Source organism: Anabrus simplex, chromosome 1, assembly GCF_040414725.1.
Source record: "Anabrus simplex isolate iqAnaSimp1 chromosome 1, ASM4041472v1, whole genome shotgun sequence".
NCBI classification, from domain to species: Eukaryota; Metazoa; Arthropoda; class Insecta; order Orthoptera; family Tettigoniidae; genus Anabrus; species Anabrus simplex.
In genome coordinates this window covers 67610111-67630532 of record NC_090265.1, presented here as the reverse complement: position 1 = coordinate 67630532, position 20422 = coordinate 67610111, and the positions used below count along the sequence as shown (strand labels likewise).

The window sequence follows — 20422 nt, the reverse complement described above, 5'->3', positions numbered from 1 at the left end:
TACTTATTACTTATTACTTAATTATTTAATTAGCAATAGTAGTAGGGGTAGGAGATCAGATGGCTTGCATTTTTATTATTCCTTCCACCCTCCCTCATACTCAATACCAGTTTATTTCTCTTCAGTCAGAGGTACAGGAGCACAAGGAGCATAATGAAATCCTCCATTTAATATTTTTATCAATCAAAAATAGGACTCAGACATCTATTTATTTATTTTATTTATTTACATTTTATGGCCTTCACTGGACCACTCTAGCCAACTTTATACTTTTTATTTTTTATTTTTAGTTTCCTGTCAGCCCAGTACTTCTTCATTCTCTCTGATCTTATCCTTCTTTTTTCATCGGAAATCACCCTTCCTATTGTCTGTTTGTTGATTCTGATTTGCAGTCTGGTTTGTTTGTTTGTGAGTTTCTTGATTTTGTTGGTTTTGTTTCTTAGGTCAGTTAATGAGGAAAATGTTATTATTATTATTATTGGAGATCTAAATGCGCAAGTTGGGGTAGACAGACTTGGGTACGAGAACATCATTGGTCCACATGGATTTGGACAAAGGAACCCAGAAGGAGAACAACTATTAGATATGTGCAGAAGAAATGATCTTATAATCAAAAATACATTTTTCAAAAAAAGAGACAGTCACAGAATAACAAGGTACAGTTGGGATGGCCAGTATAGAACATTGATTGACTACGTAATCACAAATAAAGATGGTGGCAGGTACATCACAGATGTAAAGGTCATCCCTAGTGAAGGCAAAAGAAACGCAGAAACTTATTACGAAAAAACCAAGATCTGTGCAGAAGAAATGATCTTATAATCAAAAATACATTCTTCAAAAAAAGAGACAGTCACAGAATAACAAGGTACAGTTGGGATGGCCAGTATAGAACATTGATTGACTACGTAATCACAAATAAAGATGGTGGCAGGTACATCACAGATGTAAAGGTCATCCCTAGTGAAAGCATGGACAGTGACCACAGATTGTTGGTAGTAGACCTGGAAGTTGCAAGAAGTCCAAATAAAGGAAGAATACAAACTAAGGATTCAACAGAGTTTGCCGAAGTGTGAAGTAACCAGCGTTAATGAAGAATGGAAGGCTTTCAAAGACACCTTTGTGGGAGAAGCCAAAAACCTATGTGGAGTTACAAGTTCTATCAAAAGAAAAAAGGAGACACCATGGTGGAATGATAGAGTGAAAACAGCGGTGAAAGAAAGAAACCAAATAAAGAAGGCACTGGACAAGGAAAAACAAAAACAGGGACAAGAACGAAAAGAACAAGAAATACAAAGACTTCAAGGAGTATACAGGAACAAGAAACTTGCTGTAAAGAACATTGTAAGAGAAGAAAAAGAGAAGAAAAGGAATGAGTTTGCAGACAAACTGGAAGAGGACAGTAGAGGAAATATGAAATTGCTATACAGAGTAGTGAAAAACAAGCGAAGGGATCAAGAGACCATAAAAGCAATAGAACGTGATGATGGAACTCTGGCAGAAGAAGAGGGAGAAATTAAACAAGAACTCAAGATCTATTTTGAAAAGCTGCTGAATTGGAGATACAGAAAACATAACAACGGATAGAGGAGAACCAAGTCGAGGAACCACAACTGAACCACCAGTTACATGGCTTGAGGTTGAAAATGCGCTCAAGAGCATGAAGAAAGGAAAGGCAGTGGGCATAGATGAACTAAGTGAAGATATGCTAAAAAGCAGCAGGAATTCCAGGAATCCAATGGCTCTACAGACTGCTCAACAAGATATAGGAGGAAAATACTATTCCTGAGGACTGGAAGATGGGCATCATTGTACCTCTGTTCAAGAAAGGAAGCCGACGAAAATGTACTAATTCCAATTAATTGAAGGAACAAGAATCCACCTGATCGATACTTTCACTTTTATTTAGCCTTAGGCTATTTCAATAGACAATAGACAACAGAAATACTTCACATAGTGCATACAAGTTCTTCAGCAATTCAACGAACTCATGGAAAATTCACAAGACTCATAGTGAACTGTATTTTAGTCCATCAGTGTTTTAACATTAAGATTTTTAATAATAAGTCTTAGTTTAACTAACAAACGCCTTCAATGCATCCCCCCCCCCCCTCTTCCCCCCCCCCCATCCATTCACACACGCACTACTAACACTTGTTTTTAAGGTTTTAAGAATATTGTGAGACTGTTTTTAGCTAATTTTTACTTTTGCCAAATGCAAGCAGCTGATGATGAATGCAACGCATTCGAAACATGTTCTGAACTTTTAATCTAATGTCTATTGAAATAGCCTAAGGCTAAATAAAAGTGAAAGTATCGATCAGGTGGATTCTTGTTCCTTCAATTAATTGGATCTTATAGTCGATACGGATATGAAGTGGATAGTATGTAACAATGTACTAATTACCGTGGTATCACACTACTGTCTCATGTCCTGAAAATATTGGAAAATATAATAGAGACCAGAATCAGAGATATTGTTGAACCAATTTTGGAAGAAGAGCAGTATGGTTTCAGACCAGGAAGGTCAACTACAGACCTTATATTTGCAATTAGGATGCTAATGGAAAAATACTGGGAGAAGAACAAGCCTTTATTTCTAATATTTTTGGACATTGAGAAAGCATATGATAGTGTACCAAGGGAAAGAATTTGGCAATGCATGAAAGAACTTCAAGTGCGAGACAGCCTCATAGACAAAGTGAAAATGTTGTATAGTGGGAACAGAAGCTGTGTTCAAGTAGGATGTGGTTTGTCGGACTGGTTTGAAACAAAGAGAGGAGTGCAGCAGGGCAGCTCATTGTCACCACTTCTATTTGTTATTGTAATGGATGTAGTAATGAAATCAATTAAAAGGAAAGAACATGGAGATATCAAAGCCTTCACATTTGCAGATGATGTTGCAGTCTGGAGTGACTCAGAAGAGGAATTGGGAGAGAGAATACAAAGCTGGAATGAGGAGTTTAAGAAATATGGTTTAAACATCAGCAAGACCAAGACGGTGGTGATGAAAGTGTATGGGGAAGGAGCAGAACCAATAGTCATGTTAAATGAAGCTCAACTGGACAGCGTGCCAGTTTTCAAATACTTGGGTAGCGTTATATCAAATGACAACCTAGCAAAACATGAGGTGAACAATCGAATCAATAAGGCAACACAATTTTACCACCAGGTAAGACACCTGCTGTGGGATGAGCAAATACCCATGAAAACAAAAATGACATTGTACAAGTCCTATTATACACCAATTCTTACGTACAGTCTCAAAACCACAACACTGACCAATAGAGATAATTCCAAACTTCAGGCAGCTGAATGAAATTCCTATGCACTATGATCCAGAAAACCAGGAAAGACAAGATTAGGAATGAGAAAATTAGAGAAGAAGTAGGAATAGATGATTCTCTCCTCAATAAGATTCAGATATCAATACTGAAGTGGTTTGGTCACATGAAGAGGATGCCAATAAACAGAACTGCAAGGAAGGAATTTGACAGAAAGGTAGAAGGAAGACAACCCGTGGGAAGGCCACGAAGGAAATGGATAGATTTAGTTAAGAGCGATGTACTGCTGAGAGGTCATGATTGGGACAAGTTGGTGGAGGAAGAATGGTACAAGGACAGGATGAGATGGAGGAGGCCCATATACCACACCCGGGAAACTGGAGATGGTTTAGGATGATGATGATGATGATGATGTTTCTTAGGTCTTGCACTGTAATTTGCAGTTCATCCATATCTTCCTTGATTTTTGTAATCCACTTAATGTTGCACTTACTATTCCATAATTTATCTATTATTCTCCTGATGATCCTGTTCTCTGGTGTCCTGATCAGATGTCCAAAAATTGAAATATGTTTCTTCCTGATTGAGCTCATTACTGGTTCTATTTCCTTGTAGACTGTTTCATTAGAAGCTACTCTCCAGTGTCCATCTTTTTGGTATGATTTGTTGATGCATGTTCTAATGATTCTTCTCTCTATCTTGACTATTTTGTCTATTTGTGCAGTTTTAGTTGTTTTGAAAATGGTTTTGCTTGCGTATGTTATTTCTGGTTGAAACTCAGACATCATTAAATGATCTCACAGTATCTACCAATTTTATTCTAAATTTTATTTTGAATCTACTTTTTTTTTTTAATGTCACAACAACACAGAGAGGTCTTATGGCAGTGATGGGATAGGACAAGTCCAAGATAGGGAAGGAAGTGACCATGGCCTTAATTAAGGTACAGACCCGGCATTTGCCTGGTGTAAAAATGAAAACCATTTTCAGGGATGCCGACAGTGGGGTTTGAACTCACAATCTCTCAAATGCAAGCTCACATTTAAGTGACCCAAACAGAATAGCCAACTCGCTCACCTTATTTAAATCTGCACAAGGCTCTCTAGCTAGCACATTCTTATACCTTAGCATCAGTAGAGGCTTAATAATCTAGAACTTGACTAGAATCAGGTAAAGTAGTTTAAGAATTTTAAAAGTGATCTTTAAACTTACTGCTTCCTTCTCGGTTATAGGGAAACGGTCAGAACGCAAACTGTGAAGCACTTGATGATACAGCAGTTCTTTTTCCACAGGATCATCCAAGTCCATGTACTCATCCAAGAAGAGATGTTTCTTGAATAGGAACAAATGATGCTGGCGGCGTGAACTTTTCCCTGCCACAACAGAGGTATTTCCATTGGAGGCTGGAGTAGCAGTGGCATTGGCAGATGCATTAGCAGTGCGATAACGCTCCCATTTTGACATAACATCAGCCACTTTCTCGTCAGGAACTAAACTGCGCTCCGAGTTTCCAAGAACCTCATAGATGGCATAACCTGCCAAAAGCAACAAATACAGAGCAAATATAGAGTTTACTTTCATAATGTTTTCTTCTACCAAAAGAAAAGAACATAGTGAAGCAATCATTCTTATGACAAATGGGTTTAAATTTAGTTCTGGCTGAATTTGGATAATATGAAACTCCAAAGGGAGATCACTGTGTCTTAGATTAACTTCACAAACATGATTTATTGTATGTGATGAAATTCATTATTCAAGTTCCGTATTGTCTATGACAATTATAAAAATAGTATTTTCTTGTACATCTATTCAATACTTATCATCTAACAATTCTCTTTGATTTATTTTGTCTTAACCAAATGTGAAATTAAATGGCTGATGATAGTTTAATAAAAGTGAAACATAAACATACCATGGTCAGTGTAAAAGAATAACCAAAAAGGATTATGAAATAATTATTGAATATGTGGACAAGAAAATACTATTTTTGTAAACCTGATTTAGACACAAACTTTTGTTATCCATGTTGTTTCCAGTTAAGTAGTAGAAGAAAATTTGTTACTGAATATCTTGCGTACACAAAAAGTAATTTGAGCCAGGTGATACTCTTAAAACATCATCAAACATCATGTTTTTGTAATTATATTTCTCCAAGAGTAAACATTAATTATTAACCTATATTGGTTCAGAAGAACCCTCACATGCATTGAAATATTGAAAATACACATTTGTTTTTACTACCAAACAATGAGAATGGAATGTTATTAAAAAACTCACTTCCTTTCGATTTTCAATTTTGCTACTCACAAATATAAAAATAGATGATGTATTATTAAATTTCCCTTAAAATTTACAATTAGATAAATATTAAATATTATTATAAAACACAACTTTTAGGAACAATAAAAGAGAATAACAAAAGAAATTTCCTACTTGGTTCTGAAAAAAATAAATTCTGGCCAGAAATAAATTTTATTTTGTCTGCCTGAAATTGAAGGGAATGAAGGATCCAGAGTACCAAATATATAGGATCCAATTCAATTCCACAACAGAAATAGCAAATTCTTTCTGATTCATGCTTACATTTGACGTCCATTTAGGGCTACTGAATGTAATTGATGAGAGGGTCATATATGCAAATGTACTTCAGAGCTTTTCATTTCATGGAATCATATAACATCTAGCTACTATTGAGGTTGAGCTTAATTTTCTAACAAGTTTTGTTCTGTCTGCTTGTCAGTACCTATGATCTTTGTCGGTGATCTCTGATCTATGTTACTCGCTAATCATCTTCCCTTTTCTCACTGAGCATTATGCATTTCTCTTGATAACGTGTAGTTATTTCATTGTTCTGCTAATACCTGCAAATATTCCTCAGTGGTTTGGTTTTTGTGTCTGAGTGAAAGGAGCTCTCCACCAGTTTTTATTGGAGCCAGCCAATGATGTTTCCCTTAAACAGTACCTGCTATCTAATCCTCTGAGAGCAGAACTTTACCTCACTATCAGCATCACACTCTGAATCTTGAGCTGTGCTCTTCTCAAGTCCGTGTGCAGAGAGCCTGGCCTTAAGCTCTGAAGCAGTCTTGCCATGCTGAATGGGTTAGATAGTAGAGTACTGTGCCTAACAGTGACCAAGATGGTGAGTTTAATCCTGCTTCAGTTCAGAGACATTTGAAGAGGCTTGTTTGTGCCAATCTCATGTCAGTAGATATAGCTGCTTATAAATCAACTCTTGTGGCACAGAATTTCCAGCTTATCAGCATCTTTCTTTGGAAAATTTAAAGAACTTAGTGGGATATAAAAGCCATCTCAAATACCATAGATCTAGAATGGCATTCTATCTGCAAGCTGAACCTCACCTGGCTAACCAAATTTCTCCCTAAGTCAGTCCACATTCAGAAGTATTCTCATACACCCTCGGCTAGTGTTCTCTCTGCAAACTGAGCCTGGGCTTCTGCTATAAAGTAGTCTCAAGCACCTTGGATAATCTTGTTTTTAATCTCTGAACAATGACTTTCTGATGTCAGCTCATTTTGTAGCAGCAATAGTAAAAGGCACCAACTCTCAAAGGTGTCAAAACCCACCCACTTATGTGACTTATTCAACAAAATCATAGATTACGAAGGAAATAATGTAGGAAGAAATAGTGCATAATATCACCCAAAGAAAGGAGAGCCCAGGTTTCGGGATTAGCACTCCCATACATATGGGGAAATTGACTTGGTTGGCAAACTCATAGATTGTGAAGAAAATAATGTAGAAAAGAAATAGTGCATAATATCACTCAAAGAAAGGAGAGCCCAGGTTTTGGGATTAGCATTGCCATACATGTGGGAAAATTGAGACGTAATTAGAAAGTTGAAAATATTTGTAAGATGGGATCATATTTGAGGATACAGATGGGTAGGGTAAATATGTAAATACTATGTAGATGTATTGGAGAAATGAAATGTCCTTCACTAAATTCTGATCATATATGTGAGGGATTTGTGAAATCTGCAACAGAGGAGAACTTAAGGTGCAGAGCTTGTTAAGTATTCAGACAAGAAGATGATTGATGGTGTTGTTATTATTATTTAAACTAGAACCTAAAGAGGCAAGACAAAATCAAGAGAGGTAACCAAAGTATTAAAGCAGAAAACTGAAATAGAAATTACAGAAAATACCAGAAAACACCTTATCAGGTGTATGCATAAGTCTTTTCCGGTTTCACTAAGAGATGGCACCAGTGAACAGTACGCATATGTCAGTTTGTTCGTCTGACATTAACCTACCAACACACACAAGTTGAGTCCCCCAAACACTAGTGTCTGTTGTATCATTCAGTGATCATGTCAACGTTTGTGCCTGAAAAAAAAATAATTGTGGCTGTGGAAAGTCATCACTTGCTTGTAGAAATATATGGTGAACACACTCCATCAATTAGAACATGTGAGACATGATTTCAACAATATTTCTTCAGCAAGAAGACCATGCTTTGTGTCCGGTGGGATCAGAGTGGTATTGTGTATTATGAACTCTTGAAGCCCAGCGAAACCGTTAATGCACAATGCTATCGCCAACAAATGATTAATTTAAAACACGCATTGATCGAAAGACGACCGGAATGAGCCAAAAGACATTGTAAAGTGATTTTGTTACACGACAATGCACTACATCTCACACAGCAAAACCAGTGAAAGGCAACTTGAAATCGCTTGGGTGGGACATCCTTCCACACCTGCCATACTTCCCCAACCTGGCACCATCTGACTATCACTTCTTCTCATCAATGGGGTACGCGCTCGCAGATCAGCACTTCAGCAATTTCGAGGAAGTTGGAAAATGGCTCGACGAATGGTTTGCCGCAAAAGACAAGCAGTTTTTCTGGCATGGTATTCATAACTTATTTGAAAGATGGCCAAAGTGTGTAGAAGCCAATGGCCAATATTTTGAATAAACAAAAAATGAATTTTCTTTGAAAATTACGTGTTTTCTTTACCACAAAAACTGGAAAAAAACTTATGCATACATCTGGTACAGTATGAAATAATGAACTACACTCTGCAGTACTGTTCACATATTTATCAACTGCGCTTAGCACTATTTGAATATGACTGTAACCTCCAACGGTACTTCACAGGTATCCCACAGAATGGCAGATTGATACTCTCTCGCTTATTACCTAATGAAAAACCATGAGTTTACATGAACGATGATGAACATGGCATTATGTTACGTCTTTGCTGACAAGCAGACTAAGATGTTGTCATGGCAACTGATAGACTCACTGTCAAGCTGCAGGGGTTAAAAATTAAATATTTGAAAAGGAGGTTCAACCTATTCAATACTTAAAAGAAAGAAATGCAGTAATCACATTCCTATTTAAATGGGACCGGTTTCGACCTTAGTCCAGGTCATCATCAGCCGTAAAAACATTTACAATGTTTATGAATATTGGAGGTCAGTTTCACACTCTGATAGGCACAAAGACACGACACCACATTCTGTCACAACACTATCAACTAATATACGAAGATCAAAAAACTTGAAGTCGCAGACGAATAGATTTGTAGTAGAAAGCCGCCAGCTCCTGGTGATCAGCGCGGCACATTCAAGGTCATGCGCAGCGGTCGGGCGCCAAAGCTGCAGGGGTGTCCGTCACTTGCAGCAGAACATAAACCCCATAGAAAACAGTAATTCTCTCTGTTATTTGAAGAGAAAACTATGTTCAGGAAAGATTTGAAATAAAGGGACACTTCATATATAGTTTAGAGATTTTACAGAAAGTCAATAGTATATGAGTAAATAAATAAATCTCTTTTTCTTCCTACAAACCCCCCAGTCTATTAAGTGGTAAGGTTTCAGGGGATATACTAAAGACAATGGGTTGGGATATAGTACCATATCTGAAGTTCTTATTTGATTATTGTTTGCATAGAGGATTTATACCAAATGAATGGAGAGTTGCTCTAGTAGCCCCTGTGTATAAAGGAAAGGGTGCTAGACATAAAGCTGAAAATTACAGGCCAGTCAGTTTGACATGCATTGCATGTAAACTTTGGGAAAGCATTCTTTCTGATTATATAAGACATGTTTGCAAAATTAATAACTGGTTTGATAGAAGGCAGTTTGGGTTTAGGACAGGTTATTCCACTGAAGCTCAAATTGTAGGATTCCAGCAAGATATAGCAGATATCTGTATTCAGGAGGTCAATTGGACTATATTGCGACTGCCCTATCTAAGGCATTTGATAGCGTAGATCATGGGAGACTACTGGCAAAAATGAGTGCTATTGGACTTGACAAAAGAGTAACTGAATGGGTGGCTATGTTTCTAGAAAAAAAACCTCATAGAATTAGAGCTTTATCTGTCCCTGTAATAAATAAGAGGGGAATTCCTCAAGGCAGTATTATTGGACCTTTATGTTTTATTATATATATCAATGATATGTGTAAAGAAGTGGAATCAGAGATAAGGCTTTTTGCAGATGATGTTATTATGTACAGATTAATAAATAAGTTACAAGATTGTGAGCAACTGCAAAATGACCTTGTTAATGTTGTGAGATGGACAGTAGGCAATGGTATGATGATAAACAGGGTTAAAAGTCAGGTTTTGAGTTTCACAAATAGGAAAAGTCCTCTCAGTTTTAATTACTGCATTGATGGAGTGAAAGTTCCCTTTGGGGATCATTATAAATACCTAGGTCTTAATATAAGGAAAGATCTTCATTGGGGTAATCACATAAATATGATTGTAAATAAAGGGTACAGATCTCTGCACATGGTTATTAGGGTATTTAGGGGTTGTAGTAAGGATGAAAAGGAGAGGGCATATAAGTCTCTGGTAAGACCCCAACTAGAGTATAGTTCCAGTATATGGGATCCTCACCAGGATTACTTGATTCAAAAATTGGAAAAAATCCAAAGAAAAGCAGCTCGATTTGTTCTGGGTGATTTCCGACAAAAGAGTAGCATTACAAAAATGTTTCAACGTTTGGGCTGGGAAGACTTGGGAGAAAGGAAACGAGCTGCTCGACTAAGTGGTATGTTACAAGTAACTAATCTCCTTTTGTTCCGTATTGAAGATAACAATAAGTAAAATTCTTTCAAGAATAAATTTACTTAAGTGGATGTTCTGAGCTGTCAGTGGAGAGATGGCGTGGGAGGACATCAGTAGACGAATAAGTTTGAGTGGTGTCTTTAAAAGTAGGAAAGATCACAATATGAAGATAAAGTTGGAATTCAAGTGGACAAATTCGGGCAAATATTCTTTTATAGGAAGGGGAGTTAGGGATTGGAATAACTTACCACGGGAGATGTTCAATAAATTTCCAACAACAGATAGGGAATCTGCCACCTGGGCAATTGCCCTAAATGCAGATCAGTAGAGATTGATTGATTAACATCATAAAGATATTAAAACCTGCTCCTGGATGAGCGGCCTCCAAATATGAAATTTGGTAGAAATGCATTTACCATTTTCCTGTGATGAAGGAGTAGGCAGACAGACAGACAGACAGACAGACAGACAGACAGACAGACAGACAGACAGACAGACAGACAGACAGACAGACAGACAGACAGACAGACAGACAGACAGACAGACAGACAGACAGACACGAAACCTCAAAACCACTGATATGATCTTGAGATGACCTAAAATGGATAACTATCTCAAAAAATTAAGGAAATGTCCAGACAGTTACAATTTTATTTATATAGATAGAAGACAAACTGCAGACAGAGACTTAAATTCAGTAAACCAGGGAAATTCTCTTTCTTTGCAACATTAAACATAAACTCGATAATGAAAATGGGAAAGTTGAAACACTTAACAGATGTAGTGGATCAACACAGGATTCTAATAACAGCCCTTCAGGAACTTCGGAACACAGGATCAGGACCCACTTGAATCTGGAGGATATCATCTTTACAAAGGACCTCCAGGAAAAAGAATAATGAAGAATGTCCCCCAATTTAGAATGGGATTCCTGGTCCATACCAGCGTATTAGATTCAGTGGAAGACTTCTCATCAAACTCCCAAAGAATGACAACATTGATGATAAAAGTAGAGAGCCACAAAAAATTACAAGAACATGAAAAATAAGGAAGAAACTGATATATTTTGGGAAGAGCTTAACCAACTGATATCAAATATCCCTGACAACCATGTTAACATAATGCTTGGAGATTTCAACACGAAAATTGGACAAACAAGAATGGTTAAAGACCAATTAAACTTTGCATAGACTGTGGGCTTATTCTCGAAACCACAAGATTTAAGAGAATACTGCACAAGTTAATGACCTAGAAATGCCCTAATGTTAAAATGAGTGAGTTTCAGATAGACCATGTAGCAATGGATAAAAAGTACCACAAAGAAATCTATAATGTCCTTCATGGGGTGGACATCGATTCAGAACACTACATTTCAAAGATAAAAATCAAGTTAACCCCAAGAAATAAATAAAAACCACTGGAATCCACTAGGAGGAGGAAATATGACCCCAGCTACTTAATAAATAATGCATTTTATTCAGAGAGATCCAAAACAAATTTAAGCGATAAACTGGGAACGATTATTGATAAACTGAAAAACATTGCCAAAGAAAGTGCTCCTATTAGAAGGAGAAAGAAACATGTCTGTGGAATGAAGAATGTGATATGGCAATACAGAAAAGATACAAAGCATGGCTAAATGACCAAAAAAAAATTAAAAATCAAGAAGAACTAACCATTGCTAGAAGACAAGTGGCCAAAGAAATGAGAAGAATCAAGAGACCATTGAAAAGAAAACCTAAACATCATAGATGAGTCATTCAAACAAAACAAGACAAGGGACTATTACAGGACATTTAGACAATATCAATCAAAGTATACTCCACCCACACTCATGATGAAAAATAAACAAGGAACTAGCACACAATAATCAAGAGAATGCCAAAATTCTAGGTGATCACTTCAAAGAATTACTAAATGCTGAGGAACCAAAAGAATACTTAGAATTTGATCCTTATCCAAAAAATAAAAACAAGCCTAGAAAAGGTTATACCACCAGATTTCAATGAAATAATCAAAGTGATTGGTTGGCTCAAGAACTACAAGGCAGCAGGAGAGAATCAAGTGGTTGCAGATCTGTGAAAGAATGCAAATAAACTGTTACTGCATATCGCATTAACAGTTATATTTGAGTGATTTTATGACTTATTTGTGTAACTTACATTATTGTAGTGTTTTATTTATATTTCTTGAAATTGTGAATAGAGGGCAGCACTTGGCTTCCGGGACTGTTTTCTGGCGCAAGTGACTGGCGAGAGAAAAGGGAGTAGCGCGTCAGACATGCCGCTAGTAACATGTAGAGACAGCAGTCTCACAAAATACTAGCACAACAGTGCTAACCTTTCAGGTGCAGCCAAACCATTGGCACAATAACAATTAGGAACACAAGTGTAAAGAATATTTCAAGTGTTAATTTGTGTCAGTACGTACCGCATGTGTAAATAAAATTGTATTGTATATGTACAAGAAGTACGTTCAGTACTAGTGCCTTTTGTAGTTCACGTACATCTGAATATATGTGACTTGTGTACTTTTTATGTTTTATATACTGTATTGCCTTAATAACATTTAAGTGGTCCTCCGAAAGTGTAATTCATTGTTTTTATGTGTGGTTATCATACGCGACCTCCAGAGGTAAAGTTTTGATCGAAAAATAAACAACATTTTCATCTCGGTCAAACATTTTGGTCCTCCGGGCCGGATACTTTGAGCTTTCATTTTATGTGACAACAAACATAGTGCATTTACAGTGACTGGATTATGCCGATAATATATTGTGATGTATCGTGGTGCAATTTATGACGCAATTCGCCACATGGCTGATTTACGCGCGAACTCACGCCGCTAAATCAGAGCTACCAACCGCGCCGGTCAAATCTTCCGCGCTGTGGAATACAACCTGTGGACTGTTGGCAGTAGCAACCCTGAGCCATATAAAGATGGCTCCTTGATGACAACAACTACTTCCCACACCTTACAAGGTCAGATCCAATTCATATCTTTATTCCTATCCTTTCATTATGGCAGAGGAGAGTATTAAAATTCTAATACGCAAACGAGGTGTAATAAAGGGCAGCGTAACACGTATTAAAAACTTCGTAGATGGGTTTAACAGTGAGCAGGGAATTGTGGCTATTATCTCTCGTAGGGAAAGTTTAGAGGAATTGAAACAAAGGTATGAGGACATTCAATCCCAGCTAGAAATCAGTGAGGAGGGAGAAACATACGAAGCAGATAGAGAAATATTTGAAGACACATATCATCAGATAAAGGTCGACATAGACAGAATAATCACCCAGCATGAAATAACAGGTCTTTCCAGACACTCCAGTCAAGGGAATATCTCAGTAAGCAATAATTACAATGGGGCGCACATCAAATTACCTACTATTACACTGAAACCATTTGGAGGCGAGTACGAAGACTGGAGAGGATTTCACGATTCCTTTGTATCTATGATCCATAACAATCAAGATTTGCATGATATACAGAAATTTCACTACCTAATTAGCAGTCTAAGAAACGAACCTCTTTCAATTGCACAAAGTCTCCCTCTATCTGCTGAAAACTACAGCATAGTTTGGCAAAGGTTAATAGACAGGTTTCAAAACAACAAATTAATTTCGTCAATCCACATTAAACGGATATTAGAGCAAGACTCAATCCAGAAAGAGAATGCCAATTCTCTCAGAGAGGCTATAAACACAAGTCAGGCCAATGTAAAAGCATTACAAGCCCTTGACTTAGATGTTTCAATTGAAGATTTATTATTGTCACAATTGTTAATCAACAAACTAGACCCAGCGACTAGGAAGGCATGGGAAATACACACTTCAGGTTCTGAGTTAGAATCTCTGGAGGTGTTGTGGACATTTTTAGAAAAGAGATGTTTAGCACTTGAGGCAATCAAGCCAGGTACTCAAGTTCAACAGATTAAACAGTCGATTAGATCTACACCCAAACATCAAGTAAGCAATGTGCATGCTAGTGTTAATTACCAATGTGTACTCTGCAAGGGCTCACATTACCTATTTAAGTGCGAGTCCTTCAAAAGGCTCAATGTCCATGAGAGACATAATGTTGTGAGAGATTACAAATTATGCTTTAACTGCTTGGGCAGTAATCATAATGTCAATCAGTGCCAATCAGGCTCGTGCAAGATGTGCGGAAAGTATCACAATTCACTATTGCATGATGACACCAGACGTGACCGCAGCAGGCCAATGCTTAGCTCACGGGAAACAGAGAGAGAACACAGCTCACGCCAAGCAGTAGCTAATCACACAACCCGTTCAACAGATGTTACTCACTGCGCTGTCAAGGAATCCGATCTGTCTACAGTCTTGATATCAACAGCAATAGTCAAGGTTAAAGACATTCACGGTAATATGCATGAGGCTAGATGTCTTTTGGATTCAGGTTCTCAGACAAATTTCGTGAGCGAAGAACTAGCTCAATTATTACGTCTAAGAAAACAAAAACATGTTACACCAGTAACTGGAATTAACGGTGCAGGAGTTCAAACCTCACACTGCATTACAGTTCATTTGCAATCTGCGGTCAGCCCTTTCAATGTAGATGCCACATGCTTAGTGCTACCAAAGATTACAAACAATTTGCCAAGTAGAAAAATCGACATTTCAAGATGGAATCTACCCACCAATATAAAATATGCCGACAGAAATTTCCACATTCCAAGCAAGATCGATTTGCTACTCTGTGCAGACATATTCTTTAAGGTTATATTGGAGGGCAAGAAAACTCGTGATGGGTATCCAACATTGCAGAATACGAAACTGGGTTGGGTAGTAGCTGGCCAGGCACCCATACAACACCAAGGGGAACATGCAACATCACTATTCATCCAGGTAGACCAATTAGACACACACCTTAAAAGATTCTGGGAAATAGAAGAACTGAATATGCCACCAATCACTAAAGAAGAAAGAGATTGCGAAGAACACTTCACTAAGAACACAACGCGAGATGCTACAGGAAGGTTCCGAGTTCGACTGCCACTTAAACAGACTTCATCGCAGTTAGAGAATTCATACCCTCAGGCAGTAGTGAGATTCTACAGTATTGAGAAGAAACTTAATCGTGATCCCAAATTAAGAGAAGAATATTCAGCATTCATGAATGAATATCTGAAACTTGGCCACATGAAACCGGTACCCACGTGAACTGAAGATGGAGGATACTTCATGCCACATCATGCCGTATTCAAACCAACAAGTACCAGCACTAAAACTCGTGTTGTCTTTGATGCGTCTGCTAAGACTGACAGTGGCGTATCTTTGAATGACAAGTTACTCGTAGGTCCTACCATACAAGACGACCTGCATTCTATTGTACTACGTTTCAGATCACACAAGATTGCTCTTGTCGCAGATATTACAAAAATGTATCGACAAATACAAGTTGACAACAAGGACATGAAACTACAACGAATACTATGGAGAAACACTAGCACCGAACCTCTCCAGTGTTATGAACTCACGACAGTTACTTACGGTACGGCAAGTGCTCCCTTTCTCGCTGTGAGGTGTTTGAAACAGTTAGCCGATGACGAGTCAAAGGAATTTCCACAAGCAGCAGCTGTCCTTAGAAAGGATTTTTATGTTGATGACCTCCTAACCGGAGCCAGTACTGAATCAGAAGCCATTCGTTTACAGCAAGAATTAGAGACATTACTGTTAAGAGGGAGATTTGAACTTAAGAAATGGTGTTCTAACAGCAGTAAGGTCATGTCAAAAATACCAGAAGAAAATAGAGAAACCAAATCACCACTTCAACTCGACAATGCAGACACAGTAAGAACATTGGGAATACTCTGGCACCCTTCTACGGACCAGTTTCAATTCGACATAACTGTTAAAAGGGTTTCCCATGCAACCAAGAGAAGTGTACTCTCAACTATTGCTGCAATTTTTGACCCTCTGGGCTTATTGGGTCCAGTTATTCTCTCATGCAAGGTCTTCATGCAACAACTCTGGACCTTTCAATTAAAATGGGATCAAGACCTGCCGAGTCAGCTTCTTAACACTTGGAATGCTATTTACTCGCAATTACCAGAACTTAACGACATCAAAATTGACAGGTACATTTTAAGTAAGACTAAAGTTGTAAATTGTGAATTACATGGTTTCTGCGACGCCTCTGAACGTGCTTACGGGGCTTGCGTGTACATTCGTACCACAGATGAAGAAGGGCTTATTTCATGCAATTTGATGTGTTCTAAATCAAGAGTCGCCCCACTTAAACAATTGTCAATTCCACGCTTAGAATTGTGTGGCGCTCTCCTGTTAGCAAGATTACTTAAGCGAACGTTCACGAGTCTCAACCTGGATATAAGTTCTATTCATGCGTGGACAGACTCTACAATTGTCTTACAATGGATTGCGTCACCGTCGACGAGGTGGAAAACATTCGTCGCCAACCGGGTCTCTGAAATCCAGGGCACGGCAGAAAACTGCACATGGCATCATGTGTCTACACAAGAGAATCCAGCTGACATATTGTCACGAGGAAGCGAGCCTCAAGCATTAAAATCACATGACCTCTGGTGGCATGGACCGTCCTGGTTGTGCCAGCCTGAAGAATTATGGCCAATCAGTACTGCAGAATGTACCTCAGAAGCACTTGAAGCCAAACCCACTACATGTGCAATCAACAGCTGCGATAATGAAGACATCACTACACGGTTTTCCTCGTTATCAAGAATGAAACGTGTCTTTGCGTACTGTAAAAGATTCATCTACAATTTACAGCACTCACATGCGAAGATTACAGGAAATCTAAGCACGGAAGAATGCAACAATGCACTACTTTGCTGTGTACGATATATTCAACACCAGGAATTTCAGAAGGAAATTCAATATCTTCAACTGAAAAAAGAAGTTGACAAGAGAAGTCAGTTAAAATCTCTCGCTCCATTTCTTGATAAAGATGAGTGTCTCAGAGTGGGCGGGCGATTACGTAATGCAGACGCAGCATATGACCAGAAACATCAGATTATACTACCAGCGCATCACCATGTCACGAAATTAATTATTCGTGACGAACACTTAAGATTACTACATGCTAGCACACAGCTACTAGTTGCATCACTTAGAATGAAGTATTGGATTCCTCACGCCAGGACAACTGTCAAAGGTGTCATTCGCAAATGTGTGACATGTTACAGGTTCAAGGCCGAGAGCTCATCGCAATTGATGGGCCAGCTGCCTGCTGAAAGAGTTAAACCCACTCGTCCTTTCCTATATAGCGGTGTAGACTTTGCGGGACCCTTCTTCATTAAACAAGGTTCTCCACGTAGTAACACGAGAGTAAAATGCTACGTTGCACTTTTTGTCTGCTTAGCCACCAAGGCCATTCACTTGGAACTTGTAAGCAATTTAACCACCGAAGCCTTCATTGCTGCCTTAAGGAGAATGATAGCCCGGAGAGGAAAGGTACTTCAACTTCACAGTGACAATGGTTCATCATTCATCGGAGCCAGAAATCAACTTCGAGAACTTAACAAATTATTCCAATCAGAGCAACACCAATGTGAAATTGATAATGTTGGAATCCAAGAAGGATTTACCTGGAAATTCATTCCTCCACGAGCACCAAATTTCGGAGGTCTTTGGGAAGCTGGGGTGAAATCTATGAAATTTCACCTTACTAGAATCACCAAGCACGCTCACTTGACATTCGAAGAAATGACCACTCTTCTCTGTCAGATTGAATCCATTTTAAATTCACGTCCAATCACTCTCCTGAACAATGACCCAAATGACACCTCTTATCTTTCACCCGGACATTTCCTGATAGACCTGAACCAGACCTAACCTTATCAAATACTTCAAGGCTTTCCAGGTGGAATCATCTTCAAAAAATGAAGGGACATTTTTGGAACAGGTGGTCATCCGACTATCTGGGCAGCTTGCAGCAACGCGTGAGATGGAAGTCAGCACAGCCCAGTGTATCTACGGGAACTGTTGTCCTAATTAAGGAGGACAACACTCCACCATTGGACTGGAGACTAGGCATCATTGAGCAAACATTTCCAGGCAAGGACGGGTTGGTGAGAGTCGTTGATGTCCGTACACCCACAGGAGTTTATAGGAGACCTGTGTGCAAATTATGCCCACTCCCAATTGACTAGTGACCTCAGTGTAGTGCGTCGTCCATATTTTCTTGTGTATTTGTGCATATGTATTTATCTTTGCCTTGACAGTTTTTCTTTTTTTGAGACAGAACTCATGCATTACTTGTTTTATTTTCAGGGTATTTAATTTCATTGTTATTGCATTTAATTTGTAAAATGTGAGCACATTTTAAGTGGGCCGGTATGTTACTGCATATCGCATTAACAGTTATATTTGAGTGATTTTATGACTTATTTGTGTAACTTACATTATTGTAGTGTTTTATTTATATTTCTTGAAATTGTGAATAGAGGGCAGCACTTGGCTTCCGGGACTGTTTTCTGGCGCAAGTGACTGGCGAGAGAAAAGGGAGTAGCGCGTCAGACATGCCGCTAGTAACATGTAGAGACAGCAGTCTCACAAAATACTAGCACAACAGTGCTAACCTTTCAGGTGCAGCCAAACCATTGGCACAATAACAATTAGGAACACAAGTGTAAAGAATATTTCGAGTGTTAATTTGTGTCAGTACGTACCGCATGTGTAAATAAAATTTTATTGTATATGTACAAGAAGTACGTTCAGTACTAGTGCCTTTTGTAGTTCACGTACATCTGAATATATGTGACTTGTGTACTTTTTATGTTTTATATACTGTATTGCCTTAATAACATTTAAGTGGTCCTCCGAAAGTGTAATTCATTGTTTTTATGTGTGGTTATCATACGCGACCTCCAGAGGTAAAGTTTTGATCGAAAAATAAACAACATTTTCATCTCGGTCAAACATAAACAAACACTTCAAAACCTCCACAAACACTTCATAGACATCTGGAATTCTGAAAAACTACCTGAAGAATGGAACACAGCTATAATTCATCCCATAAACAAAAAGGGTGATAGATTGGATCCAAATAATTACCAGGGGATTTCTTTACTTGATGTCTACTTGATGTCCTGTCTACAATTATCCTAACAAGAATTCAGGAACAACTCGACCAAGAACTTGGAGAATATCAGGAAGGATTTCGACCTGGAAGAAGTTGTCCAGATCAAATCATCAGTTTTAAGTGGATCATGAAACACCAAAGTGAGAAACAAAAAATTAGTCATCACTCTTGTTGACTTAAAGAAAGCATATGACAGCATCCATCATGAGTCATTACTTAAAATCCTCAAGGAATTTGGATTACACCAGAAACTTATCAACCTTCTTGGAATTACCATTAAAAACACTAAATCAAAAGATAAATTCAGAGGGATTTGAAATCCGGACTGGACTTCGACAGGGTGACGGTCTCTCACCATTACTATTTAACTGCACACTGGAGAAAATCATGTGAGAGTGGATTAAGAAATGCCAACCAAACATCAAGATTGGCAAAAATATCAAACTCAATTGCCTGGCATTTGCAGATGACCTTGTGCTGCTCGCAAATAGTGTGGAAGAGGCTAAAAACCAAATTGAAGAACTCGAAAAAATAGCAGCAAAAGTCGGACTACAAATCTCATTTGAAAAGACTGAAAATGCCATCCTTCAAGGTTGAAACACCAACTATCACACTGAATAATAACAAACAAATTAAGATTGTAAATAAATTCAAGTATCCTGGGGAGATTATTACTTGGAACTTAAACGAGAAAGTATCAGCAGAAAACAGAACAACTAAATTGAAACTAGCACAACGTATCACTTGGCCAACCTACAAGAAGAAATCTCTTTCGATAAATGCAAAATTCAAACACTACAACTCCGTTATTAAACCTGAAGCAACCTATGCTAGTAAAACACTATTCAATTTGAACATCAAATCAACAACAGATAAATTACAGAAGACAGGAAGAAGAATCCTTAGAACAATCATAAACAAAAAACACCAAGTAGATGGACAATGGTGATTATTACCTAAAGAAGTTGTATACGAGGAAACTGAGTCAATAATAGACACAATGCAGAAA

At 38.1% G+C, this 20422-nt stretch overlaps 1 protein-coding gene across 1 annotated transcript in view; it reads right to left on the bottom strand.

The window, feature by feature from the left end:
- Positions 1 to 20422, bottom strand: part of Myo81F (Myosin 81F) — a 718007-nt gene that overhangs the window by 20882 nt on the left and 676703 nt on the right. The window contains exon 31 of the mRNA XM_068228961.1: positions 4497 to 4819. Within this exon, the coding sequence (XP_068085062.1) occupies positions 4497 to 4819 (323 nt within the window). The remainder of the gene's footprint in view (positions 1 to 4496; positions 4820 to 20422) is intronic.